This window comes from Aspergillus multicolor (assembly GCF_047715735.1).
Source record: "Aspergillus multicolor strain CBS 133.54 unplaced genomic scaffold BDW74scaffold_1, whole genome shotgun sequence".
NCBI lineage: Eukaryota > Fungi > Ascomycota > Eurotiomycetes > Eurotiales > Aspergillaceae > Aspergillus > Aspergillus multicolor.
The window spans coordinates 753214-777953 of NW_027395952.1; the positions used below are offsets into that span (position 1 = coordinate 753214).

At 51.2% G+C, this 24740-nt stretch overlaps 7 protein-coding genes across 7 annotated transcripts; 3 read left to right on the top strand and 4 right to left on the bottom strand.

Annotated features, from left to right (window-relative positions):
* Positions 1–836: 836 nt before the first annotated feature.
* On the top strand, positions 837–2926 carry BDW74DRAFT_172242 (uncharacterized protein; the record flags this gene model as incomplete). Its single annotated transcript, XM_073727474.1, has 2 exons — positions 837–1810; positions 1864–2926. The coding sequence occupies 2 exons, from the start codon at positions 837–839 to the stop codon at positions 2924–2926; spliced, it is 2037 nt and encodes a 678-aa protein (XP_073589498.1).
* Positions 2927–3233: 307 nt separating this feature from the next.
* On the bottom strand, positions 3234–6325 carry BDW74DRAFT_141837 (uncharacterized protein). The gene is made up of 7 exons (XM_073722622.1): positions 6057–6325; positions 5888–5980; positions 5699–5817; positions 5408–5642; positions 5245–5345; positions 5037–5193; positions 3234–4984 (listed from the first exon to the last, which is right to left on the bottom strand). The coding sequence occupies exons 1-7, from the start codon at positions 6100–6102 to the stop codon at positions 3366–3368; spliced, it is 2370 nt and encodes a 789-aa protein (XP_073589499.1). The 5' UTR covers positions 6103–6325; the 3' UTR covers positions 3234–3365.
* A 142-nt stretch (positions 6326–6467) lies between these two features.
* BDW74DRAFT_2475 (class I alpha-mannosidase 1A) lies at positions 6468–9513 on the bottom strand. The gene is made up of 2 exons (XM_073732314.1): positions 6758–9513; positions 6468–6704 (listed from the first exon to the last, which is right to left on the bottom strand). Exons 1-2 carry the CDS (start codon positions 9154–9156, stop codon positions 6665–6667), a joined length of 2439 nt encoding a protein of 812 aa, XP_073589500.1. The 5' UTR covers positions 9157–9513; the 3' UTR covers positions 6468–6664.
* An 836-nt stretch (positions 9514–10349) lies between these two features.
* atgI (autophagy protein ATG9) lies at positions 10350–13637 on the bottom strand. Its single transcript, XM_073722623.1, has 2 exons — positions 12582–13637; positions 10350–12522 (listed from the first exon to the last, which is right to left on the bottom strand). Exons 1-2 carry the CDS (start codon positions 13331–13333, stop codon positions 10416–10418), a joined length of 2859 nt encoding a protein of 952 aa, XP_073589501.1. The 5' UTR covers positions 13334–13637; the 3' UTR covers positions 10350–10415.
* A 2235-nt stretch (positions 13638–15872) lies between these two features.
* BDW74DRAFT_2526 (GTPase-activating protein BUD2) lies at positions 15873–20240 on the top strand. The gene is made up of 2 exons (XM_073732322.1): positions 15873–18921; positions 18980–20240. The coding sequence occupies exons 1-2, from the start codon at positions 16095–16097 to the stop codon at positions 19966–19968; spliced, it is 3816 nt and encodes a 1271-aa protein (XP_073589502.1). The 5' UTR covers positions 15873–16094; the 3' UTR covers positions 19969–20240.
* A 760-nt stretch (positions 20241–21000) lies between these two features.
* BDW74DRAFT_141847 (uncharacterized protein) lies at positions 21001–22638 on the bottom strand. The gene has a single exon (XM_073722624.1). It carries the CDS (start codon positions 22613–22615, stop codon positions 21083–21085), a length of 1533 nt encoding a protein of 510 aa, XP_073589503.1. The 5' UTR covers positions 22616–22638; the 3' UTR covers positions 21001–21082.
* Positions 22639–22808: 170 nt separating this feature from the next.
* On the top strand, positions 22809–24712 carry BDW74DRAFT_2533 (WD domain protein). Its single transcript, XM_073732323.1, has 3 exons — positions 22809–23379; positions 23436–24249; positions 24312–24712. Exons 1-3 carry the CDS (start codon positions 22845–22847, stop codon positions 24529–24531), a joined length of 1569 nt encoding a protein of 522 aa, XP_073589504.1. The 5' UTR covers positions 22809–22844; the 3' UTR covers positions 24532–24712.
* Positions 24713–24740: the final 28 nt, after the last annotated feature.

The window sequence follows — 24740 nt, forward strand, 5'->3', positions numbered from 1 at the left end:
GGAACGATCACTATCAATATTATCTTGTAATGTATTGCGAACCTGGCTATGGAGTACAATTGTTATCAATACTACCTTGTACTGGTTCATTTACGCTATGTTGTAGTATCTCGTCCAGTATCAGACTATCTTGCTGTGCTTCTATCTGGGTGGTACATCATCCTATTTATCATACCATCCATTGCTAGCATACCACCAAACTATGAAAGTCATTTGGTGATAGACCAAATTTTATGCGTCTGTGATGATTCCAACACTATTTATTGTCCATCTCCGTTTGCTGGCCTGCTACGAACCAAAATATATACCTGCAGTAAATTTACAATTTGACACCAATACTCCATCTAATTTACAGCTCATAATATGAGCAAACGATCTCTGGATCCAGCTTATGAAAAAAGAAAATGACTTTAAAAACCTGATTCTTGTTCTCGGCTGAACCCACCGTTACCTACTCTGTACTATAGGGACACCGGGGAGGTGCTCCTGGAACTTGGCAATCAGCCACAGCCAGGGAAAAAACAGCCAACGCGACACAGAATGTGCAGAAGGCTCTGGTGTGTAGTTAAATCCACGATTCAATTGGTCACTAACTGGAAGGACAACCGAACACTGCATGGGTGGAGGGCGGCTATCTGCAGCGGGGATCGGGTGTTTTTGTGTTGCCGTGCCAACCGCGATCTCCATGGACAGCTTCACTTCCAACGACGGACCATGATTCTTCTCGAGTGGATTGTTTCTGCAGCTTCGAACCTGCAATAACTTCGATAGTCGGTATAAGAATAAGTCGACATCCTGGCACCGTCAGCTGCCGGAGCGACTCGCCAACCGCCACAATGGCCCGCCTCAATACCAGGAACCAAACTAGACAGGAGGAATCGCAAAGGATGAGGCCGCAGCGCCTGACTGAGCGATATGTTTCGCCCCCGCCACCGACAACCAAGGAGCGCCGCAGGGAGCCAGAATTGGCTCGCAATACGACGATGCCTGGGAGGACGCTGTTTGATGAGGAGCCAGCAGAACGGCCACGATTGGTGCGGAGCAAGACAACAAGGACCAGGACAAAGACGCTCTCTGAGCAGACTTTTGATATCTTTGCCGATAGTGATGGGGCCACTGAGCGGGACACGCCCAAGGCGAAGAAAGCGACGCCTTTAAAGCTAGCACGCACCAACTCCATGATTTTGCCCGTTCCTCAGCAACCTAGGGCTCGGACAAGTCGCAAATCAGAACTATACAACTATGACAAGGAGAACGATCCGCTAGAGGAAGAACTGGATCCAGAGCCAACCTCACTCTCTAGAAACCCGTCTGATGCGTCTTCGACAAGACGATCACCAACAAGGAGTCGAACCACGCAACAGTTTACCGGTTACCGGCAGCCTCAGCAGGACTCGGGTGACGAGGATCAGGATGAGGGTGAAAATGAGAATGATAACAGTTACAATTCGCTCGATGAGTTTATTGTCAGTGACAATGACGAGCCGAGCTACCATGAAACATCAAACGATGAATCTGAGGAAGAAGAGGAACACAAGGTCTCTCCACCACCAACACAAAGGAGGAGGTTGATGAGAGGTAGACGACCTGATTCTACACTCGACCTGGAGAATGCTGTGCGCGAGTCCTTACAGCGACCTGATCTTCGCCTTGAGCCGTCAGTACCAGCCACGATTATGGCACCGTCTCCGAAACTGGATAGTGTCTCCAGAAGACTATTCCAGAAAGACACCGACGTCTCCGACAGGATGCACCGTTTGAATCTGGAGGACAGTGATCCATCCTTACAGCTTCAGAATGACCTGTTCGGGTAAGTTTTACCGCCCTCCAAGGCCCAGTGCTTGACTTACTAAGTAGGAGTAGAGTGACAGCTGAGCTGGAATCACCCTCCTCAACACCGCGTAGGGATTCCGTGTTCCAGATACCGCCCTCTAGCCCATCAAAAGGCACTCTGCGGTCTCCGACTAAGAGCAAGATCCACATACCACCTACTCCGTACCGTGAAAGCACCGACGCCTTTTGGAGCTCCGAGGTCACGAACAACTGGATCGACGAACACTCCCCACGCAAAGTCAATCAACTATTGCAGGAATTCGACGAGTCCGACTATGACTCTGAAACCATGCCTAAACGTTCAGAGGCCAAGAAGCCCGTCAAGACCCCCAGCAAGACGGCCCTTAAAAAAGCAGAAACCGAAGCGAAGAAAGCAGCCCTAGCGCGCAAAAAGTCGTTTGATAACAGGAAAGTTGCCCTCGCAGAAGATTTCCTGAAGGTGCTCGACGATGCTGTCGCCCAAGGCCAAGTCCAACGCCGCTCAGCAGCAACCGGCGGTGTCCGCATCGTCTGGAGCAAGACGCTCCAGACAACGGCCGGACGTGCAAGCTGGAAGCGAGACCGGTCCATCATCGATAGCCGGTCCACCTCCCCAGCCGATTCCTCATCCGGCAGTGAAGCCCCATCAGTGACCACAAAGCACTACGCCACCATCGAGCTAGCGGAGAAGATCATCGACGACGAGGACAGATTGCTCAACACCCTGGCCCACGAGTACTGCCATCTCGCCAACTACATCGTGTCAGAAGTCCGCGACCAGCCCCACGGCATAAGCTTCAAGAAATGGGGACAGCAATGCAAGGAAAAGCTAAAAAACCACCCTGTCTACGGCGGCCGGATCGAGGTGACCACGAAGCACAACTACAAGATCGACTACAAGTACGTTTGGACATGCGTCGACTGCTGCCAGAACTATGGCCGCCACTCCAAAAGCATCGATCCTGGTAAGCATAGATGCGGCAAGTGCAAGGGTCTGCTGCAGCAGATCAAGCCGAAGCCTAGGAGCGCCTCGCCGAGGAAGAAGCAGCCTTCTCCTGTTGTTGCGGTGGTTGATATGACCAAGGGCTTGGAGATTATTGACCTGGACCCGTGAGGTACAGTAGCATAGCGAGTGCCTCTGGATAGGTCCGTATGTGGTATGGTGTGGTTGGTCTTGTTTTACTTGGAGTTTGTTGGAGCTACGGCGCTCTGAAGCGGGTTTCTTTTTTTCTTTCAATTCTCTGTCACTCTCTTTCTATTTTGTCACCCCTAAACGACCTCTGTGAACATGTCGACAGGAGAAATAATTGGTGTTTTTGATGTACATATCTTGAAATAATAATGCAACATCGGGTCTGCACCAGGCTCACGACATTTGATTATACTGAGGATAACAAGAACAATTAATATTGACTGTAATATGATGCAGACAATCTACATTCATTTTGCAACTAGGTAGATGTGTCCCAGCAGAGGGGACATATATAAGGTCGGCCGACGAGTGGCTCCATCTCTCTATTAAGTCCGCTCTTATATCAAGGCTAGTGCTAGTGCTACTGCAGGGAGACATTCTGTACCGCCTCCTCAACACTAATCATTTCATGACCGTTCCCATCCGCACCTAGCACGGCTTCCGTAGACTTCGAATCTTCATGCTGCACAATATTAGTTGCGACGGCAGTAGCAGCCGCAGCTTCAATTCCAGGTTCATTTCCAGGAACAGAAGTAGATAGGGGAGCAGGAGCAGACGTGTTCTCAGGCAAATACGGATAATCCGGGTGCAGGAATACCGTCGCAATACTTTCGCTGCCACTGCTCACACTGCTGTTAATGCCATTCCCCGCCTGGCTATCCGAGGAATCCGTAAATGTATGCTTGCGGCCCCAGCGGCGAGTTCGTGGTGGTTCAGGCTTCTGGGCTTGTTTGTGGCTTTGTGAGGTGACGGTAGTGGCGCTGCTTTGTGCCGAAACTGACGGGCGCGAGGGGCTGGGGTTTAGGCTTGCGGCCGGGGTGCAGTGGCTGGAGGAAGATGGGTGGAGGTTTTGGTGCACTGCGGAGCGGCGAGGGGGCGGGACGGCCGGTGGTGGATTAGAGGCAGAGCGACGCGCTGAGATGGGGGGCTTGACTGGGGGCGGATATGGGTGGGTAGGCTCATGGTGGGCGGGAGACATGTGGGTGTAACTGTGGACGGTTGAGGACGAGTCGCGCCGTTCTGGATCTGGGAGGAACTGCTCGGAGGCGGTCACGATAGGTGTTGAGAAAAGAGGGCTGGGACTGCTGGCGTTTCCTCTTTCTTCTGCGATGCTTGCCGTGGAGAGAGGTGACGCGGTTTCGTCTACTGTTGCTCGTCTCCCGCGCCAGCGTCTTGTCTTCGGGGGTAGCGGCTTCACTTTGTGTTTGGTGGGACTTGTTTGCAAGCCGGGTAGGTGTCCGTCGTAGCGGCTTGGTGTTATGACTCCCGGCTTTTCGCGCTGGGAGGCGATCTCGTCCACGCTGAGTGAAGACGACGAGGCGGGAGCGAGGAACATCCCTAGCCGCTCAACCTGGCTGTGCTTGCGGGGAGTTCCGCCCGCCGATGCAGGGGAGTCTCTGCCATCGCCTGGAGGAGATGTTAGATCTTCTAGCGAGCTGCCCCGTGTGCTGTTCGAGCCGATTGACTGGGACGATTCCAGTGAAGTTCCTATGTCGGCATCGGACAGAAGCGCGCCGTCAATTGAGGGGAACGACAAAGTCAAACTATCTTCCCTTTGCGGAGGGCGCGCAAGCTTGTACGGCTCGGGCTCTGGCTCGTCACGCAGCCAGTCAACGGCAGCACATCGGAGGACTAGTCTCCGGGTTGTTTCGTCGACTTCATCAAAATGCATGATTTTCTCGCAGTCCGCGGCAGTATCGCCCGTAAGCTGGCCCCGAACGAGAAGACTGAGCATACGCTTGAGCTCATCCCGCTTGTAATGCGGCGGTAACCTCAGTTGCGTATGTGCTATAAGTGGGTAGAGAACTCTGAGATAGGTGTGTCGCAGAGCTGATGATTCCTCCGGGAGGTCGAGAAGATTTCGTATAAGGATATCAACCAAGACATGAAGGTCATTGGTAAAGAAATACTCATACGTGCTGGGGGTTGTGAAAATAAGGTATAGAAGTTTGAGTGTGAGAAGTTGCAATGAAGTTTCAGCTGCCGAAAGGTCAGATCTATAGTACGCGAAATTGTGCGACTGGCAAAGTACCTTCTCTGTTTATTAGAAGAATAATATTTTCACCGAAGGTTTTGTAGGAGTTCCCATGCATGGACAATATTTTAATGACCTTGTTCGTTAACGGGGTCGATGGTGACCCTTCGTCAGGGGTATGCGCAGATATCATGAACTGCTCATTCAGTACCAACTGGCGCGCAAATCAACAATTGCCTTACAGACACAGTACGTATAGACATACCAGCACGCGAATGACGGGATAGTGATATGGGTCATTGGCGTCATACGACAGATGTTCAATGATATCAAATAGACCGCGTATGAAGTCGTCGTCCACGAGAACTGAATACAACCACGTTAGTTATCCAACCATGACGAGCATCTGTCACGCCTATCAGACTCACTCAGGTCTTCAATCCTGATCTTCTGTATCCGCGACAACTCATACATGAGGTCCATCAAAAGCCGATGCAACCCCGCCGCATTGTCGTCATCCATGCGCAGCGCTTGGACCTGAAGCAATTCAAGTAAACGCGGAAACACGCCCTCTTCATTCATCATAACGAGTGGAACTTCACGCTGGCGGCCATCGAAGAGGAGGAAGGAGGCAATCATATGGAGGATCACAGGATCATCTTCCTATCTGGGGTATGAATAGCGATTCTCTCGGAGACGGGATGGAGAGCCAGCGGTACCTGCAGCAAAGCGTATATCATTTGTCGCCGGACATAGTCCGTATGAGCGACAAAGAGCGCGGAAGAGAGCAGCTGAAACGAACATGTTGTAACCTCGTACTCGGACTGGAGATAATGCTCTGAAGGGGTTCGCGGAGACTGGTTAGAGGATGCGATGGGCCGTGATCTTGAGATACAATGCCGGGTTACCTTTATATTTAGCCGTCAAACTCAGATATGCTCGGAGGGCATCATCAATCAAGTCTTCCGTGGAGCAAGGGGCGGATACAATCTCTTGGATGTCTATGCGGAAGCGGAACAGGTCAGTTTCAGAGACGGTGACACCAAGCGCAGAAATTTAGAGACACAGAGGACATACTGGCCCAGAATTGCTGCTCATTATCCACGGAGACCTCAAGCTCCATTTCCCACAACTCGATCGTCGTCCTCGGGCCTGTTGGGTCTCTGCTTCACTCATCCCGACTTGCGCCCGTCACACAAGTTGGCCGTGCGCTCCGTGTGAAGGAGAGGCGAGGAAGCGTTGGCGCCTTTGCCAATAGATGTAAAATTAAAGGTCAAGAATGGAATCAGAGAACGAGTGAGCGAAAGAAGGAGACAAGTATGGGGAGGAGAGAGAAGGAGTGGCAGGTTGCCCGGTTGGCGATGACGACGAAGAGCGAGACTGCTCTGACTAAATAAAGCGTGGCTGAACCCACTCCAAGTCCCTCTAGTGCGGCACCACTCAACGCCTTTTTACGCCTTTTTCTATATTTATTCCACAGAACGCAGGATCTGAGTACACAATGCTATTATATACGTGTTTGGTGTATTTTATAGAGAGACATAACCAAAGGGCCGAAAAGGTACAAAAAGTCCCCCCTCTGGTGAGTGGAAGCCGGATGGCTAGATTCCGTGATCCTGGCGAAGAGCTATCGACGCTTTTACATGCAAAAGTCCTAGCATATGAATACAGTCTAACAATATCGCTTAGTACTCAGGACGCCTGAATGGATGAGCCTCAGTGTTCCTAGAAGGAAGGAGTTAGCAGATCGTAGTAAAATGTAGTTAGACTTCACTTACAAGACGTATTCGTCGAGGCTCACCAGGCTCGAATCGCTGAATAGAAGGTAGAAGTATTTCAGAGTCTCCGCAAGCCAGAACGACTCCATACTATCAACGGGTCGCGGCTCATCAACGGTAACATCGGAAATGGCTGAGTTAGCCAATTCCGTCTTCGTAGCTTTGTCCACAGCCTGGAACATCTTCCAGCCCTTCTCACGCCAGATGGGGTCTCCTGTGAGGCGGAACATGATGAAGACAGACTCGATCGCTTCCGGACGAAGGAGGTACTTGCGAGCTGAGATCCCGGTCATGCCAGGCGGAAGTCGATCATTGAGGATCTTCCCCGTAACAAATTCCTCATGCGATAGCGAGCCGGCCCCGGTGGCTGTACCGACATGTCGCCCTTCAGTGGCGGCCGATTTGTCGGTTACATCTTCTTTGGCAGACGCAATTGATTCCGGAGTTGCGACGACATGCCAATTTCCCTTTTCAGGATCGGCAGATCGCTTGCTGTGTGAAATGGGCCGTTTGTCGGCGTAAGGATCCATAGCCATGTAGTATGCATCCTCATCCCACTCGCATGGCTCGCCCTTCTTACAAGGAACCAGCTGGAATGCTTCCGGCATGATCCCTGATTTGGTGGCCTCATATGCCCAAACACAGCCGTCCGTCAGCTGACTACCAAGCTTGAGGTCCTTTTCAATACCGAATAACTTGGCGCCGATGGCGAACATTCCACCAGCGAAGCAGGTAAGGTGAGTACCTTCGTAGGAGAAAATGGTACGGCCTGGAGGAACTGCATCGAGCTCCTTTGTCATGGTGACCGTAGCCAAAAACCGGACATCGCGATTGTTCTTGAGCATTGGCTGGTAAACAAGTTGCTCTCGTACTGTGTCCATGGCCTTTTGATACATGGTCAGGTACTGGTCATTGTTACCGCCTAGCAGCATATACTCTTTCGGCAAATACTCGTATGTAGAGTCACCAAGGGCACCAAGCCCAAATTTGTCCATGCCCGAAAGTTGGTTGTTGAGGCCCCCGAAACAATCTTGCTTTGGGGGAGGTGTTCGCGTATCAATTGTTTCCAGAGGATCATCAGCTCCATAGTGGGCTGGCTCGGCGCCTTCATGAATTTGTCTCGCTTGAAGTGGTACTGCAGAGCTCGTAGAATTGATCTCATAAGAGGATCCTCTAACCGGCTGCCCAGCTGCGGCGGGCTCCCGTGAGACACCTGGCACCCTTCTGCATCCGGACGCGTCCAGGTTGAGAGGCCATAAACCAGGAAGCTTGGTTGAATCTTGGTATTTTTCAAGCTCGTTGGTAATGCGTGCAATCGCATCGTAGTATTTGTCCTGTTTCGTCAACTGCGCCAAACGTGTAAATTCCATAGAAAGTGAGCCAAGCTCCGCAAGGACGGCCTTGAAATCGCCCCGGCGAAGTTCGGATGCATACTCTGGACTCCACTTGTAGTAGAGAGTTGGCATTCGGTTTGGCGTGTCAAAGGCGCCCATCAAGACGTCCGCAAGCTCAATAGACTTGTCTAGGAGTACATCGTACTTGTGTCCCGAAATGTCATAGGCGCCGAGCATGCCGCCGAGGTAGCGGATTGCGGTCTCGAAGACTGGAATCTCTTTCTTGGTACTGGTAGTGAAATCAATCTTCTTCACATAATCGACTGCCATTGAGAATTCCTCTTTGAGATCCATTATCCAAAGAGTATCCAAAGCATCAACAAGGGTAGCACCCCAGCCGTTGAAGGTGTCCTTGTATCCACCTCGAAGAGGTCTAACCTCGTCATGGCCCATCGCGGAGATTTTGTAACCGTTCCACGCATGTAGAAAGGCGGATTTGATAGTGTCAAGCTGTTGCAGCCGCTGCATTTTGTCGCTTGATGACTCGTCTTTGAGCTTGGCCTGTAATTGGGGCAGTGCCTTTGACGGCCCAGTTGGAAGCTTGATCAGGGATTCCGGGCTAATCGGATGGCGCTCGGGCAATGGCTTCCAGTGAGGAATCGAGGCAGTAATACCATCAACTTCATCATGTGTACTTTGGGTCTGTGCACCAATCTGGGGTTTCGCGCCGCCCAATTCATGGTCCTGGGATGGTACATTGTTCGGGTTGCTCGGATATTCTGTTGACGGAGTTGAGCTGCCATCTGGACCTGTGAAGGGTGGTGGCTGATGTTGCGCGGCTTGTTCTAACGTAGGAGGCTCACTGCCGGCTGGGCCATTGTTACTTGTGTCCTGATCCTTGACGTTCTGATCCGGGAAAGGGGGAGTATGATGATCGACGGGCGGCGGAGGGGCCTGTAAAATCGCCGGTTGATCGTGACCGTGAGACCGGCTAAAGTGGAGTACTAGTAGGACAAATATGGCAGCGAACACCAGGGAAATGCGATATCGCCGTGCTCGAAACATGGTCGGCGAATTTCCGGCGAAGGAGTAGGGGGTAGGAAAAGGAGAAGCGGGAGAAGCGTGGTTGAACGCAGTAAATGAGGGTGAAGGCGCTGCGACGCTGAAGTGAGTGGACGTCAAAGGACAATATCACTTGCTGGCAGTGAAGAGTGATATAGTAGCGAAAAGTTCGAAATAGTTCATTCAGCGCATCTCGAGGATTGAGCTGTGTGGTCGCGAGGTCGCGTGCAGGGTAACGAGTTGTGATGTTGGACAGGATGAAAAGAACTGGGGATTTGAATAAATTCAGCCAAGAATTGAGAGTTACAAGCAGAACCAGCTGCAAGGCTGAAGAAACGATAGGAGATGCTCGAACTTCAGGGATATTTCCTTGGAAGTTGTGACGGTCCATTCGTGCAGGCGATTTTGATTTATAGCGAGCGCTAAGCGGAGCTTGCCCAGACCCTTGTGGCTGAACGAAGCGGAGCTGGCTGCAATGACATCAGGCACCAGCAATCCATCCAGAATTCAATATCTCATGTTACTACTAGTATTAAGACTCAAGTACGGATCACTGAAGCCTTGGTCAAGAGCTTTAATATGGCTCAGGGACAGTCGCAGTCGCGGGCTGTGCGAACTCCCCGAGGTTCAGGGACGAGCTGCAGAAAAAGGGTCTCGACCCTGAATTGTAAGATTACGGCATGAATACAGCCAGCTGATGGACCCTGAAAAGGACCCTGACAGCGACAATATGTCCGAGCAGAAAAAGAGGCCCTTCCATCACAATATTTCCGCGAACAGCCTGTGTAGATATAAACGGCTCCGTCATTATTGGGCAGAGTCTCCGAGCGTCCGTGTAGGATGCGTCCTTGCTCCGCACCTATTCGGTTGTTAGTGACACCCTACCCATGGCATGGCCGATTGAGGGAGGTGGAGGGGAAGAGACGGCGTGGGCTGATGATAAGATTCTAGACTCGATTGCGAAGGCATGGCGGGGGGCTGTATTACAGGGTCCGGTTAATACTGGCAGCTGGAAAGCAGATGGGAAACGCACGTTTGTGTGGATGAATTGAATCTCAGGGTAGAAGCCATCGCGGAGTATTATTTGATCTTTGATCAAATACAAAGTAAACAAGTAAACAATATCTAGAGGCGAGGGGCAGGAAGGCCGTTCGTGGTACGGAGCACTTCGTACTGCTTCTACGCATTGCGATGGATGAACAAAAGAATTCTATGACTCTCGGTATTCTATAAGATAGTACGGAGTAGTGACACAAGGCAACTCAGAGACCAACGGCCGTACGGGGCCGGTTATCCTTGTTCGCTTTTTGGAACTGCTGAATTAGTCCAAGAACCCCCGCACCCCCGACTATGTCGTCTACATTCTCTTCCTCCGCGTCATCTTCGTTCACTTCGTCGCCTGACTTCATGCCCCATGAGTCTTCGATATTAGTATCGCCCGCTGAACTAGAGGTTGTAGGCAGTGGCCCGTTTCGTTGCTTAGGGGCCGGAGGACGCGCGGCGGCGATAGACATCCCACCGTCTTTGTAACCGGATTCAGACAAAAGCGTTGGCGGAGGGCGAGCCGATCGGTGACGATGATGCGTTGGGACGCGGTTCGCCGATCGGAATTCTGACGTTGATGGCTGATGGTGCGGGTCGAGAAGGAGCGAGGGGGCAGGAGACTCAGTGTCACCACCACTGAGTGCACCCAACCGGCCACCGATTACCGATTGCTGGCCGATGGCTGCAGATGCCGGTCCGAACCGACTCTGGGCCAGGTCTTGCCGGTTCCCAAAATTGCCAACGCCAACCAAGGATGGGGACCCTAGAGATGGAAACGTTGGTGGAGGATGAAACGGGCGCTTGTTTGAGGTAGCACGAGGGTTTCCGCCATAGTTATCCAAGAAACCATAATATGAAGCGAGCATTTTGCCGTCTTTTGTTGAAAAATAATCTACACGTGGGTCCTGCCGCACGTCGTGTTGGTTGGTGTGTCCCTGTGGGATAACATTCGTGCCCTTCTTGAAATCAAAGACAGCAAAAGAGCAGAGATAGCCCATGCCGTCGACGTGAACAGTGAACTCCCGAAAAAAATCAATCACACGGTCGCTGCACTTGGGCAGGCTAAACCACAGGATAAACGGCGTAAATATCATGCTCAGTATCTCTTCCATGAAAATGACGATTTTCATCTGATACGACTCAGCAAAATCTCTTCGAACGTCGTCACTATGCAGTTTCCCTTTCCAATGACTTGGAAAATAATGAGTAAGATTGATCACTTCAAGTAGAGCGTACTCGGGATCAAATACAAGGGTCTCATCAGGAACCATTCCCCGGGCAAATGCCCAGACAGATCCGAAAACACCAAGATAGAAGAGCGTCGTTCGATCGTGCGTTAACTCGAATCCAAGAAACAGCTCTGGGTCTAAGATAGATGCTAGAGCAAGAACAGAGGCCAGCGCACCGGAAAGAAAGGCCACAAAGCCAGCAACCTGGACGGTCTTGTCTTTCGGGAACTGGTCGACGTAACGGCTAGCAGATGGGTACGACAAGTTGATTCGTTTCTCAAAAAGATGCCATAGTTCATTAAACTCGCGGAACTTCCATTCGGCGAGTGGCGTATACTGGCGAGAAGAGAGTTGTGACGGGGAGGTTTTGAACTCGTTGAAATAGCGAAAAAAGTAATGCATCATAAAGTAGACGACGATGAAAGGCGCTATGAAGATATTCATTATCCCAAAAAACATGAAGCGTCGTCGCAAGCCTTCACTCAGAGCCTTTCGGTGGGTATCTTTCAGAAATAGTGGTCGTACCTGGCCTTGCTCATTGAAGACGTAATCCATTATGCATAGGTTGATATTCCATTCCAGGATCCGGGAGAATAGTTGTCTGTTCCGTAGCAATGGAACTGGAAGCGTTAGATCCAGGATATCTTTATTGATTAAGGCGATCAGATAATTTTCTTTACGCATCAGACGGTTTGCAATATCATGAGCATCCATTCGTTGTTTGGATTGGCTGCCCAGCAATCGGCGATTATATGCTGATACAGCACCAGCAGTGGCGGGATTGGCGTCTCGCAGCGTCATTAAACGGCTAACGACTTCCTGCCAGGAGATTGTCTGGATCTCTGCGTCGGAGACCCCGAGCAAATAATGATAGAAATCATGCATGTTTTTGAGTCTCCTGGTATCCAACAACAACTGGAAGACCTTGCCAATCCAGAAAACGCAGAGCAACCAAAGCAAGAAAGTAGAAGATGCCGACATCTTGCTGGTGCACTTCGGAATCAAGATCTGCTCTAAGGTCTTGCTGGTCCGAACAAGATGGTAGTCGATGCAGTTTGTAAGAAACGTTGTAAATCCTACAATGAATGCAAAAGTTCTGCAAGTAGTCAGTATGGACCCAGGGATAAAGCCACAGGACGTGAAAAGTGGACGCACAGGATACTTAAGACTCGATTTAGCACGATGGACCATATCCCATTGCCCAGGAAGTATGTATAAACTTCTTTCAAGAAGTTGTCTAGGTTCTCCACGTTTGCCCACATCCACATGGCTTTCTCCTTCGGATCTACCATGGCCATATTAGGGTGGCCCGCTGACCACAGGCTTTTCGGACGACTTCGACGGGGCATATCGTGCGAATGTCGTTGATCGCTTGTGGTATCCCATCGAATGTGCTCACGGCGCGGAGAGCGAGCAGTGCGAGAAGGCTGCGGGTCGGAAAGGTGGTGGGAAGGCGGAGGAGGAAGCCGCATCTTCAACTCCTCATCATCATGCTGGCCCTCCATCAGAAGAGAGGCCGGGACATCATCATCATGCTCATCGTCATTATCGTCGTCGTCGAGGGGTTCGGGCCGGGGAGATACTGATTGCATCCACTTGGACTCGCTAGGTTTACGCCGACGGGGCCCAGAGCTAGCTGGGCCTACTTGATGCCCTCTTTGCATGGCCTGGGGGTTCAGAAAGGTATCGCTCGGGCTCGAAGATCCCTCTCTCGTAGCATCGGCCATGGCTTCTTCAAGCTCACGATCGCTGAACCGATCTTCCAGATTGGCGTTGCCATCATAAACCAAGCCGGCACGTTCCTCCACATCAGAAACATCAGAGTCATTGTCATGTTGGCGTATCGTCTCGTATACCGACTGGCCATTTGGAGGCAGGAATCGAGATAGGACATTTGAGGACATCATGTTGGCTAAAACCTTCTCGCATAGATCCTATTATCAGCATAACATACAAGAGCACCAAAGTAAAGAAGTGGCTTCAAAGCCAAAGTCATTCTTTAGATAATGGCCATCAAAGGAGGTAGATGGCTCAAGAAAGCGAGATGCGGAGATGCGACAAGCGGGAAATTAGCTCCGAAGAGTGACGGAGGTGATAGATATGATTAAGTAACGGGGGTAGAGAAGATCTAATACTGGCCTTTCAGCGATGTAGTCAAATGCTGTCCGTAGGTATCGTGACAGGTCTACGGGATGACAGCTGATGAACAGCCTCGTCTCATGACATTGATAGAAGCTCGGGAGCTGCACCGGCCAGATGATGCAAGCGATCCGTGGGAGCCTTGCAGCCTGAAAAGAAGATCATGTGACTTGTCACTGAGCAAGAGTAAGTATACATATACAGCTAATGCCACTGCAGGAGAATTCTTGAACGAACCGATGTTCTAACCTTACAAAGTGGCTTGAATTTCATTCTGAGACCTGCCACTCAACTAATTTTCCCATAAATCAAGGAAAATGACATACGGATATGTACCGCTTTGGCTGCAAACAGCTGCTCCGTGGGATCGAAGATCGCAAGTCGGAATCTCTGTTCCGTAGAAATCAGGAAGATAAGACGTACCGGGCGATGAATGTTGTGACTATGCCTAGTTGCAGGCGTTTAGTGTTCGCAGCACATAGCGTACTCACAACCAGCGAGTGAGTAATGGCTTTGTTACAGGTTTACAGCGAGGTTGACTGCCGAGAGTCATCTTTTTTTTTGGCCCTGCAGCTCTGTGGAGGCATGCTGCAGGTTTATCAGGATAGTCCAATATCAGTTCAGGGACCAGGGTCCTAATAAGCTTTACCGCTGTTTAGTATGAGGGGTAGGCCGGGGAATAGGTCTGTATGGCGTATCATTTGAGACATTATTCCTTTGATGATTCCATGTGGCGAGTGCTTTCAACCTTTCTAGAAGGCTGGACATCTTCCAAATTTCAAACCTACTCCGTGATTCGGAGTAAATTGAATCAGTCACCTTGTCGAAGTCAACCTGCCTGAATCATGCCCGGCAGTCCAAAAATTAGGATTTCGGATTCGTAACAAAGTGGGAACTGGTAAACCGAGATGGTGATAGTATGGCTCCTTAGTGTGTCCTGGGCTCATAGCAGAGGGGCCGATATTTGCCCGTCAGTAGTAGTAAGTCCACTTCGGGAGACTGCCCCAGGAGTCCCGCGATGACTTGCAGGCATCATGATGATCTCGGGCTGCACTGGCCATCGGTGCTGGAGAGATAGGAGTCCAGACCTGCTTAGTAGAGACCACCCATGTCAAGGTGGTGGATGCCGAAGCTTCTTCGGAGGACGCTCGGAGACCAGGAAGAGGAGGGGAATCCTTTCTTCAAAAGAGGTGTGGGAGCTTCCCTGCAGAAGACGGCGTGATTCGACCACGAACAGGAGAGCAAAGGGTCGTTATGGGAAGTGGGCTCCAATGAGAGTGGTATATCAACTCTTTCGACACACCGACTCAAGTGTTCGTCTTGCTATTGTCGCTTTCTGCTCGGAATTCATAAGCACCATTCGTTCCTTATCAAGATTGCCGCAGGACTCGGGTCTGGAAGGATCAATGAAGGGGAAAGCTAGCCTGGCCTAGAGTACGTAAGAAGAAGAATAGAAGTCTTGTCCTGGGACTATACAGGGGACTCGATCAAGCGGTTTGCTGAGCACTCCAGATATACTGTGCAGTGTGCACGACTCATTGGTGGTGTCGCTATCTTCTGCCCATGTCGTTCTTCCAAATCCCAGCAGTTCTCTCACTTTGATCTTCCCTCTCCTCCCCACCTCACTCCTTCTAATAACCGCGCCGTTTGTGTCCTCCTCTCGCTTACCCTGTACCCGAAACCGAAACCTCCTGTTGTACAAACAAAAGAAATCCTGAAAGTACTAATCCTGAAAAAAAAAAAAGTACTCCCACCCCAGGATTTCGTTTTGACGTGCGATCTGCAGCCCTCCAATCCGCGCAGTGAGGGCGAGATCAAAATCAATCGATCGATCGCTTCAATCGCAACCAATTAAACCGGCACTTCCACGCGACTGCCAAAAGCCAGGGCTGGCTGAACTCTTGAAGAGAGAAGAAGCAGACAGACAGTATGTCCCCTCTCCAGCGGACAGCCCAATGATATCACGTTGCTGGCGGGCGGTTGAACCAGCCAGCAGACCGTCCGCCGTGCTTCCGTACCACTTTTCTCTCCTCCACATTCTTCCCCTCCCCAAGAAGCTAATCCGCTCTACCATGGCTTTCTAGCAACAACACCGCCATGCCAAATTGACCGTCCGACCACGACTCATCCACCTCCGTTGTTATCGGCCTGTGCCTCTTTCGCCCTTTGATTCTTCAACAGACATACTCACTGCCCCCGCCCAACCGCCGGCACCACGTCCCCCCTGAACCTACAGTTGTCCCGGTGGTCCGTGTCGTGTCTTCAGCTCTCACCTGTACCCCAGGACGCCCGGCCTCGACCGAATGTGCGACTCTACCAATCGCCCCCTATCCGGACTCCATGCGTTCATCTAGCGACCCATTGGACGACAAGGCTCTCAATTGTTCGAGGTCGGTTGCGCAGTTTGTGCCGGGTCCCAGCCTGCCGCTGCATGGTAACATACCCAGACTATAATCGATATATGTGCTTCCGCCTGCTTGCGTTCCATAGCGACTTCTCTCGGAGTGCCGCTGCCGCCTGCGGATAGACATGGAGTCGGAGAGCTCAAACGGGTACAAGCGGAATTCTATGCACCAGGGATCTTACAGCCGTCCGGTGGAACGTAGGCCCAGCAAGAAGTCGTCTTCGAAGGACCGCCACGGCATGGTATACCCGGATAGCTTCAGGGAAGCGACCATTCGGACCGTGACCCCTGACTCCGTTGAAACCGGGAACAATTCACCTGCATCGGAGGTGGAGCATCTCCCTGCGAGTGCTGCCCCTTCTCCGCGGGCCGCCCGGACAAGAGCACCCGATCGAGAGACTCGACGCGACTTCAACTTATACTCTTCGACAGGGGACGAAGATGATACGCATTCGGAGCTGAGAAATCAACGGGCGCGGTCCCGCACCACCACCTTGGACGACCAGCGAAGTGATATCTCGTCAAGCTCGTTTCTCACCCGCACGCGAAACCGCTTGGGCTCGATCAATACGACTCCTCAGCCCAAGAGTGCCGATGATCAATCGGCGTCGTCCATCGGTTTTCCATCTATACAATCCCCCACGTTCACTCCCCGAACACCCAGTCGTCCCCGGTTGAGTAGGTCTCCTGGAAGTTCGGGGTTAGGATCCTCATCATTGCCGAATACGGATAGCTCAAAGATCTTACAGCTTATGAAGACTACGTGCGGAAGGATGCACGGCATTCTGTCTTTTCGAACATCTTCCACCACCGCTTGGTCTTCTGGTTACTGCGCTATTAATGTCGCTATGGGCAGTCTGATTTACCAAGCAAAAGGGGAGCCCGCTTTGGCGAAGACACTGATTCCAGATCTACGTGGTTGTCAAGTTCGGTCCCTTGTGGACCCAGAAACTCGAGCAAATTACCTCAGCGTTTCTACCTTTACGTCCGGCCTTGGAGTAGAATTGCGGCCCCACGTGAGCGAGACATTCGATTCCTGGCTCGCAGCCTTGTTGTGCTGGCAGCCCATCCGCCCCAAGGGCGTACAAAACAAGATGACGAAGCCACAGTCCGTCACGATAATTGATCGGCGCGTGGTCGATCGCCGAAGAAACTCAGAAAGTAGGAGGAACTCCGAGAGTACTGCTCAGAAGGACGCCGCCATCATAAAAGTAGGGAAAATGCTTTTATGGGATAGACCTAGCGCCTCGGGCGTTCGACCGTCTTCCGGTCGTCGGATTTCAACTTTCCGGCAACAGCGCGCCCTATCCTCATCCTGGCAAAAGGTGAGCTGCACGCTGCAGGAGAATGGTGCGTTCAGGCTCTTCACCGAGTCTGACATTTCACATGTCACTACCATTCAACTATCTCAACTTTCACGCTGCGCAATACAAAAGCTAGAATCCTCTGTCTTGGAAGATGAGTTTTGCATAGCTATCTACCCGCAATATGCGGTGCATGCTGTTTCAGGATTGACGCGCCCTCTTTACCTTGCGCTGGAGAGCCGGGTGCTCTTTGAAGTGTGGTTTGTGCTCCTGCGCGCCTTTAGCACACCGGAACTTTATGGCCCGGCAATACCAACCGATGATGAGCCCGTGAAAACACCAGGCTCTGTTGCGAGCAATACTGGCGCAACATCTCTCGCCGATATGTTCAGAATTGAGAGGATGCTAACGGTCAAAGTGACCGAAGCGAAAATGTTCGGTAACAAGGGCGCGGATGAGACACCTCGGAGTCGTAAGCAGTCTCGGTCTCACTTCACGACCGCTGCACCATCTGCAACCAACGACTACTATACGGAGGTTCTTTTGGATGGTGAGATCCGAGCGAAGACGGCTATCAAGTACCGCACACCTAATCCCTTCTGGCGAGAAGAGTTCACTTTCAATGATCTTCCGCCAGTACTATCTCAGGTTTCTATCATGGTGAAAACTCTCAACCCAGCGCAACGCGACTGGTCTCTAGTAGCCCATGGCGCATATGCTTTGAACCAGGACACAAACCCAACGCGCTTATTGGATGATGTTGAGGTGGCTTCTCAAGATTCCATTTGTGGGAGGGTGGATATCAAGCTCGACGACCTCGAGCCAGGTACGGAGACCGAAAAGTGGTGGCCAATCCTGGATGATAGGGATCAATGTGTAGGAGAGATGCTGATGAGAGCTCGGATGGAGGAGACGGTTGTGCTCATGTCTCACGAATACGCGCCGATGTCTGAGATTCTGCATTCTTTCGGTAACGGGCTCACAGTGAACATGGCTCAGATCATGTCATCCGAGTTGAATCAACTGTCTGAAGCACTTATGAACATTTATCAAGTATCAGGGACAACAGTTGAATGGATATCAGCCCTCGTTGAGGACGAAATCGACGGTATTCACAAGGAGTCCACAGCCAACAGACTCCGGTATACGTCGCGACTCCATTCCAACGACACTAGGGAGCATGGTCAAGATAGAGAAGTCCTTGTTCGCGACCTGGGGCGCACCGCAACCTTAGAGGCAAATCTTCTTTTCCGAGGAAATTCGCTTCTCACCAAAGCCCTTGACTACCACATGCGTCGCCTCGGCAAGGAATATTTGGAAGAAACAATCGGTGAACGGCTATATGAGATTGATGAGACTGATCCTGAATGCGAAGTTGACCCCTCTCGGATACATCGTGCAGATGATCTCGAGCGCAACTGGAAGAATCTGGTCAGCCTTACCACGAGTGTATGGAAATCTATAGCCAATTCTGCCTCGAGGTGCCCGGCGGAGTTGAGACTTATCTTTCGACACATCCGGGCTTGTGCTGATGATCGCTATGGCGATTTCCTCCGCTCGGTCACGTATAGTAGTGTCTCTGGCTTTCTCTTCTTGCGATTCTTCTGTCCAGCAATTCTAAATCCGAAGCTGTTTGGACTACTCAAAGGTATGGCAAAATTATCCCCACCACGCCTGCAGGAGTTTCATAGCTCACACGTGTCTAGATCACCCCCGTCCTCGCGCCCAACGCACTCTGACACTGATTGCCAAAGCCCTACAAGGCTTGGCCAACATGACAACGTTTGGGAGCAAGGAACCTTGGATGGAGCCTATGAACAAGTTCCTGAACAGCAACCGGAATGAATTCAAAACATTCGTCGATTCTATCTGCGCAATCCCGGCCGACCGCCCTACACCCATCGTCACACCTTCTTATGCGACTCCAATACAGATTCTCGGCCGCCTACCACCGCCCTCGCGCGAGGGATTTCCCAGCCTTCCTTTCCTCATCGATCACGCACGAAGCTTTGCCAACCTAATCAGAATATGGCTAGAAGTTGCGCCAGCTCGGCTATCCCAACTTGAAGAATTAGATCCTGCAATCTTGAAATTCCATGAGATCGCCATCCGTTTACAACAAAGAACCAAGGAGTGCTTAAGCAGGGCGGAGCTGGCAGAGCGCCCTAACGGCAACCTCGAAATCAAGTGGGAAGAATTAGTCGACTCTTTAGAGCGTTCTGTGACGCTCCACGGAGAAAGCTCATCCAAGCCCACGACGCCTGCTCCCGCTTCAGCTCCCGCTCCCGACACCAACGCGCCATCAGCGGCATCTCTGACCGGAAGTCACCGTAATTCCATCGGTTATTTCACATCCAGGCCATCCCTCCCTCGCCGTTCAACCGACCATGCCCAGGAAGCTGATGAGGAGACCCCCCCGAGCTCGTCTTCCGCCACTTGGGACCAGAGCAGAGTGCCGTTTTCAATACCAAGGTGGTCTGAACCCCGGGATAGCACCGGGAGCTCTAAAAACTCCTCGACCTATTCGCTTGAATACCCCGATGCTGCCAAATCCCGCCGGTCTAGCATAACTAAGGAGACAACAAGCAAATACCGCACTTTCTTCGATTTCGTGCCTGCACCGTCCAGGCGCAGGGGTAAAGATCGTGATACCAGCCAGCAGCAGTCACGCGAGGAATTACGGAACGAATCTTGATGACAATGATGATCATTAAGGCCCTCACGATGAATTGCAGTCTAGCCGCCGCCGCTGATTGAATCAGTTTTGGTTGAAGCATAAAGAAAAAACAGGACAGCCGAGAACGGAGCTGTCACTTGTTTTGTATAACATGGGTGGCTTTGCACTTCCTGATTCCTGCATCTTCTGGTGTATATGTTTATGCTTTCCTTCTTGACTGAGGCTCAATCCTCAGCTCTTACTCAGTACTCGCCATAACCTCTCCAATCTCCACCATATATACTCTCTCATGATTAACGCTCTTCCCTTCTGTGTCACCTTCTATACCTTCTTCCCCTTCTCTTTTGGAAAGCATTTTTTTCATGGTGTTGATACCCTGTTGTGATGACCGTTTCGTCTATGTCTATCTGCGTATGTGTTGAGTGACGATCCAGAGCATCCTTTGGCAAGAATTGCAGACACTTAGAGCTGTGGTTGTTCACGGTACATATGAATGACGCCATTGCTCTTTTTCGTCTTGGGGCTCCTGTTTCGATTGAGTACAGTGTGGGTGGTTCTAGATTTATTTCTGTTGATGTGTAAATAGTCCATGGGTTCCTTTTGTTGGCATAGATGAAATGAGCATGCGGTTTATGGTTAGACAATTCACTCGTCTGTTTCCTACTTAGTCTTCCTCGCCTGCTTTTAGAATAGGTCATATATACTCTATGAGCTGCGCATAAATAAAGTCTATACTGTGCTCGGGTTACTTATTTTATGTGGTCATGAATCACGTCTGTTCTGATTGTTACCCTGTATACTGACCTTTCCAAAGATATAGATCATGTTCATCTTATGAATGCTCGGACAAGTGGACTGGACCGTATGCAGGCCAGATGAAGGTGTTTGTGTTAGGGCCAGATTCCAAGTACGCGTCGTATCTAGGCGGACTCACTAGGAAAGTCCACAAAGCATCTCCAATAATAACCCCGGGCTCTAGTAGACATCGGTGATTCGGCTGAAAACGATATGATGCGCTAAGAGTCGCGTGATTATATGTCTCATATATACTGCCCATAGCCCATGCGCCGTAAGGTATAAACACAAAATATAGTACAATAGGACACACCAGGCGCCCCAGTTATAAGCCATCCTACAGGTACGGCTTGTAAATGCTCTTCCTCGACTTCCCTTCACTAATATGTCTCCTGAGCCTCGCAATCATCCCGTCCTCCCCAATCAACATTCGGACGGCCCTCCGGTTCTCTGGGAAATCCCACCACGGCTGCTGTGACACATTGCCGGCCTGGCGCTGCGCGATATCCTCATTGCGCTCACGCACAATAGCTTCAAGCATACCACATGTGGCGTCATTGGGATGCACACCCGTGACTTCCATTTCGCGGCATAGCGCGATGACTTCTGGAATGTCGTGTGTCACGCGCCAGTGGACGTAGATCATGTCGTTGATTAGGCCTTTGGTAAAGCCAAGGGCTACGGACTCGGGTCCGAGTGAGGTGATCTTTGCGCGGAACTGATTCAGGAAGCGGGATTCGGGGAAGTGCAGGTTTAGGAGGACAAACGCTAAGCGTAAAACTTTGGGATAGATTTGTGACACGACGAGATCGGTAGGGACGCCAGCAGGGACCGAAAAATCGGAATCGGAATCAGACTCGGACTCGGACTCGGATAAAGATGCAGATGCAACTCCGTTGTTGCTGCGTAGATGTTGAGCCAAGGAAAAGACTTTGTCCTGGCATACCTTCCAGAACTGCTTGTCTTTAGTACCCTCAACGGCAAGGTGGAGGGCCGAGTCGATCTTCGCAGCCTCGCGAGCAGTGACTACTTCGATAGCACGAGCCAAAGTGATCTGGTCTGTTCTTAGGAGCTCCTCTAGCTCTTTATCGGTCAGTTTGAGCTGGCTGTTCTGAGCTTGCAGGGCATCACCAGCTTGGGGTTGCCCTGGCGACTCAGCGGTAGTATCCAAACTCTGTCCAGCTTCCTTCTCGAGACTTTCCATCTCCATACTTTGCCCCTTGATATCTTGCTCCTCGAGACTTCCTCTCTCGAGTCTTTCCCTCTCCTGGACCCACGGACTCCAGGGCTTCTCACCACCGGCTCTGTGTTCGGGCGGACCTTGTAGATTTCTTACATCCTTCAACACCGTTTCGAAGATTTTAGAGATCTCCGCGTTCACATCCTCCGGTTCCGCCGGGCCTGGCTCTTCTGACTTCCCAGGTTTTTGCGCCAACCCTTGTGGAATCGGGTGTTTTTCGGGATCCAGTTTCGAGATGAGACCCGCAAGTGTCCGCGTCTCGTGGGTCGTCAATCTTGGTTTCTGTCCCAGCTTATCTGGTCGTTCTTTCTTTTGCCATCGTTGTTCCTTGGCAACAGGCTGAATAGTTTCGGCTTTCCTCCGTAGGAAGGTTCTCCGAGGTGCAGGTGTGGGATTGGTAGCAAACGGCTGGCTATCTTCGCCGGTAAATTTGCTGGAAGATCCAATAGAGCTACCTTCTTCGGCTTGAGTCTGCGAATCAATGGAAGAGGATTTGAGGGAGTCGGATGTCGAATAGCTCGAGCTGGACTGAGACCGAAAGTTCGAAGGACGGGGTTGATTTTTGGTAAGTGTATATGTTTGGTATAGGAATGGCGCAGGGGAATTGCGAGTAGCATGGGCCTGGGCCATCCAGGTCCAAACTGCGCGGCGCCGTAAACTCATCTTTGCATCTGTCGATTATTGTCGAGACTCGGATGGAACTTTTTTCTGGGAGCAATTTAGACCTGGGTAGAGGCACGTGACTACGCGGCGGCCTGTACGCGTTTCCGCTTTTCAACCTCCGCGATGGCGAACAAGAATCAGAACGCCACTCGATCTCTTCTTTCAACAGTCAATTGGCTCTTGCAGACTAGTCGCTATGGTCAAGGAAGAACTTTCGGAGTTTGAGAAGCAGCGTCTCGCCAACATCGCCGAACGCGATGCGCTTCTCAAGAAGCTCAGCCTTGATGCGCAATCGGCGGGCGTCTTCCCCCCGAAGATGCCGAGAGGCTCAAGCGGCACTCCATCGAAGCCCAAGAAGAAGCCTGCGCCGAAGGTGAAGAAGGAGGATTCTCCGCTCCCTCGTCGCACATCCTCGCGATTGAGAGGGATCGCAGCGGATAGCGAGGTCGCAAAGCGCAAGGCGGACGAGGAGTATGATCGCAGACAAGAGGAGGAAAGAGCAAAGAGGGTTCGCAAGTCAGACTCTTTCTCCTTTAATGAACTATTTGTGTCAGGACAGAAACTGTCCGGAGACGCCTTGATTGGCGTCGATGTGGTCACAAAGGGCGTCGCGGTGCCGTATCAGCGTACGTTCGGTGATGAGGACATTAAGTCCACGGACGACAAGGACTTGAAGGCGTTAAGGAAAGAGATGAATGGCTTGAGCTTGTGGGAAGCTTGGGAGCCCAACCGTATGATAGCCGTCTCGGAATTGTACGCCACAAATGCTAATCATCGACGAACATAGGCATCAAGATCACGCCCGAGCGAATTTACTCTATGACATTCCATCCGTCTGAAGCGAAGCCCTTGATTTTTGCCGGAGACAAAATGGGTCATCTCGGGATTCTCGACGCATCTCAAGAGAAGCCAACATCGGCCGTGAAGAACGAAGATGATGAGGACGACGACGACCCCGACCCAGTACTTGTCACACTCAAGCCGCACACTCGCACCATCAGCTCAATGACCGTTCACCCTTCGAAACCCACTCGTCTATACACCGCAAGCTACGACAGCTCTATCCGTGAGTTGGACCTTGAGAAGACCTCATCGGTCGAGAAGTGGGCACCCGAGTCTACGTCAGAAGACGTTCCAATATCCGGCCTTGATATGGCTGCTGGAGACACCAACACAATTTACTGGACAACTTTAGATGGCGCATTCGGCAGGTACGACATGCGCACCAAGCGCCAGGGCTCCGCCTCCACCTGGCAATTATCAGAGAAGAAAATTGGCGGCTTCTCGCTCTACCAAACACACCCGCACTATTTTGCAACCGCCAGTCTCGACCGGACCATGCGTCTTTGGGATATCCGTAAATTATCCAAAACTGATCCCACGCCCATCGGCGAACACCAGAGTCGCCTCTCAGTTTCACATGCTGCATTCAACAGTGCCGGACAGATTGCAACGTCTTCATACGACGATACGTTGAAATTATATGATTTTAGTTCCAAGGGCATCTCATCCTGGAAGCCAGGATACAGCCTTGACGACTCGGAGATGAAGCCCGATACCGTTGTACGACATAACTGCCAGACGGGTCGATGGGTGACTATGTACGTTCCCTATACGCCTACCAATATTATTGTGTCCTCGCGCATCTTGCTAACTTTTATAGTCTACGCCCTCAATGGCAACTCAACCCACAATCAGCTATTCAGCGCTTTTGCATTGGAAACATGAACCGCTTCGTGGACATCTACAGTGGCTCTGGCGATCAGCTCGCCCAGCTGGGAGGCGATGGTATTACCGCCGTCCCTGCGGTGGCCGTATTCCATCGAAGCAAGAACTGGGTAGCTGGTGGGACAGCGAGTGGAAAAATTTGTTTGTGGATGTAGAATCTTAGGCACTCGTTGCCCTTCATCATGCTGGTCTACGTGCTATAGTATAGTTAGCCACGCGGTTGGCCGGTTTGTGTTTTTGTGCAATCTGGTGTTGGCGTTGAAGCAATCTATGAGCGCTGCTTTTTTCAGCCTGGCCTGCGGAAGGATCAAATGAAATAATGTTGAACATGGATATAATATACAAGTACAGTCCGTTACTGTCT

Coding starts and splice junctions, on each gene's coding strand:
- BDW74DRAFT_2533 (XM_073732323.1), top strand. CDS start 22,845: ATGGTCAAGGAAGAACTTTCGGAGTTTGAGAAGCAGCGTCTCGCCAAC. Junction 23,380..23,435: donor GGAAGCTTGGGAGCCCAACC/GTATGATAGCCG, acceptor CGACGAACATAG/GCATCAAGATCACGCCCGAG. Junction 24,250..24,311: donor ACGGGTCGATGGGTGACTAT/GTACGTTCCCTA, acceptor TAACTTTTATAG/TCTACGCCCTCAATGGCAAC.
- BDW74DRAFT_141847 (XM_073722624.1), bottom strand. CDS start 22,615: ATGGCCCAGGCCCATGCTACTCGCAATTCCCCTGCGCCATTCCTATAC.
- BDW74DRAFT_141837 (XM_073722622.1), bottom strand. CDS start 6,102: ATGGAGCTTGAGGTCTCCGTGGATAATGAGCAGCAATTCTGGGCCA. Junction 5,346..5,407: donor GATCAGGATTGAAGACCTGA/GTGAGTCTGATA, acceptor GGTTGTATTCAG/TTCTCGTGGACGACGACTTC. Junction 4,985..5,036: donor TCTTCTAATAAACAGAGAAG/GTACTTTGCCAG, acceptor ACCTTTCGGCAG/CTGAAACTTCATTGCAACTT.
- atgI (XM_073722623.1), bottom strand. CDS start 13,333: ATGATGTCCTCAAATGTCCTATCTCGATTCCTGCCTCCAAATGGCCAG. Junction 12,523..12,581: donor AATCGAGTCTTAAGTATCCT/GTGCGTCCACTT, acceptor GACTACTTGCAG/AACTTTTGCATTCATTGTAG.
- BDW74DRAFT_2475 (XM_073732314.1), bottom strand. CDS start 9,156: ATGTTTCGAGCACGGCGATATCGCATTTCCCTGGTGTTCGCTGCCATA. Junction 6,705..6,757: donor AGCCTCGACGAATACGTCTT/GTAAGTGAAGTC, acceptor CCTTCCTTCTAG/GAACACTGAGGCTCATCCAT.
- BDW74DRAFT_2526 (XM_073732322.1), top strand. CDS start 16,095: ATGGAGTCGGAGAGCTCAAACGGGTACAAGCGGAATTCTATGCACCAG. Junction 18,922..18,979: donor GCTGTTTGGACTACTCAAAG/GTATGGCAAAAT, acceptor ACACGTGTCTAG/ATCACCCCCGTCCTCGCGCC.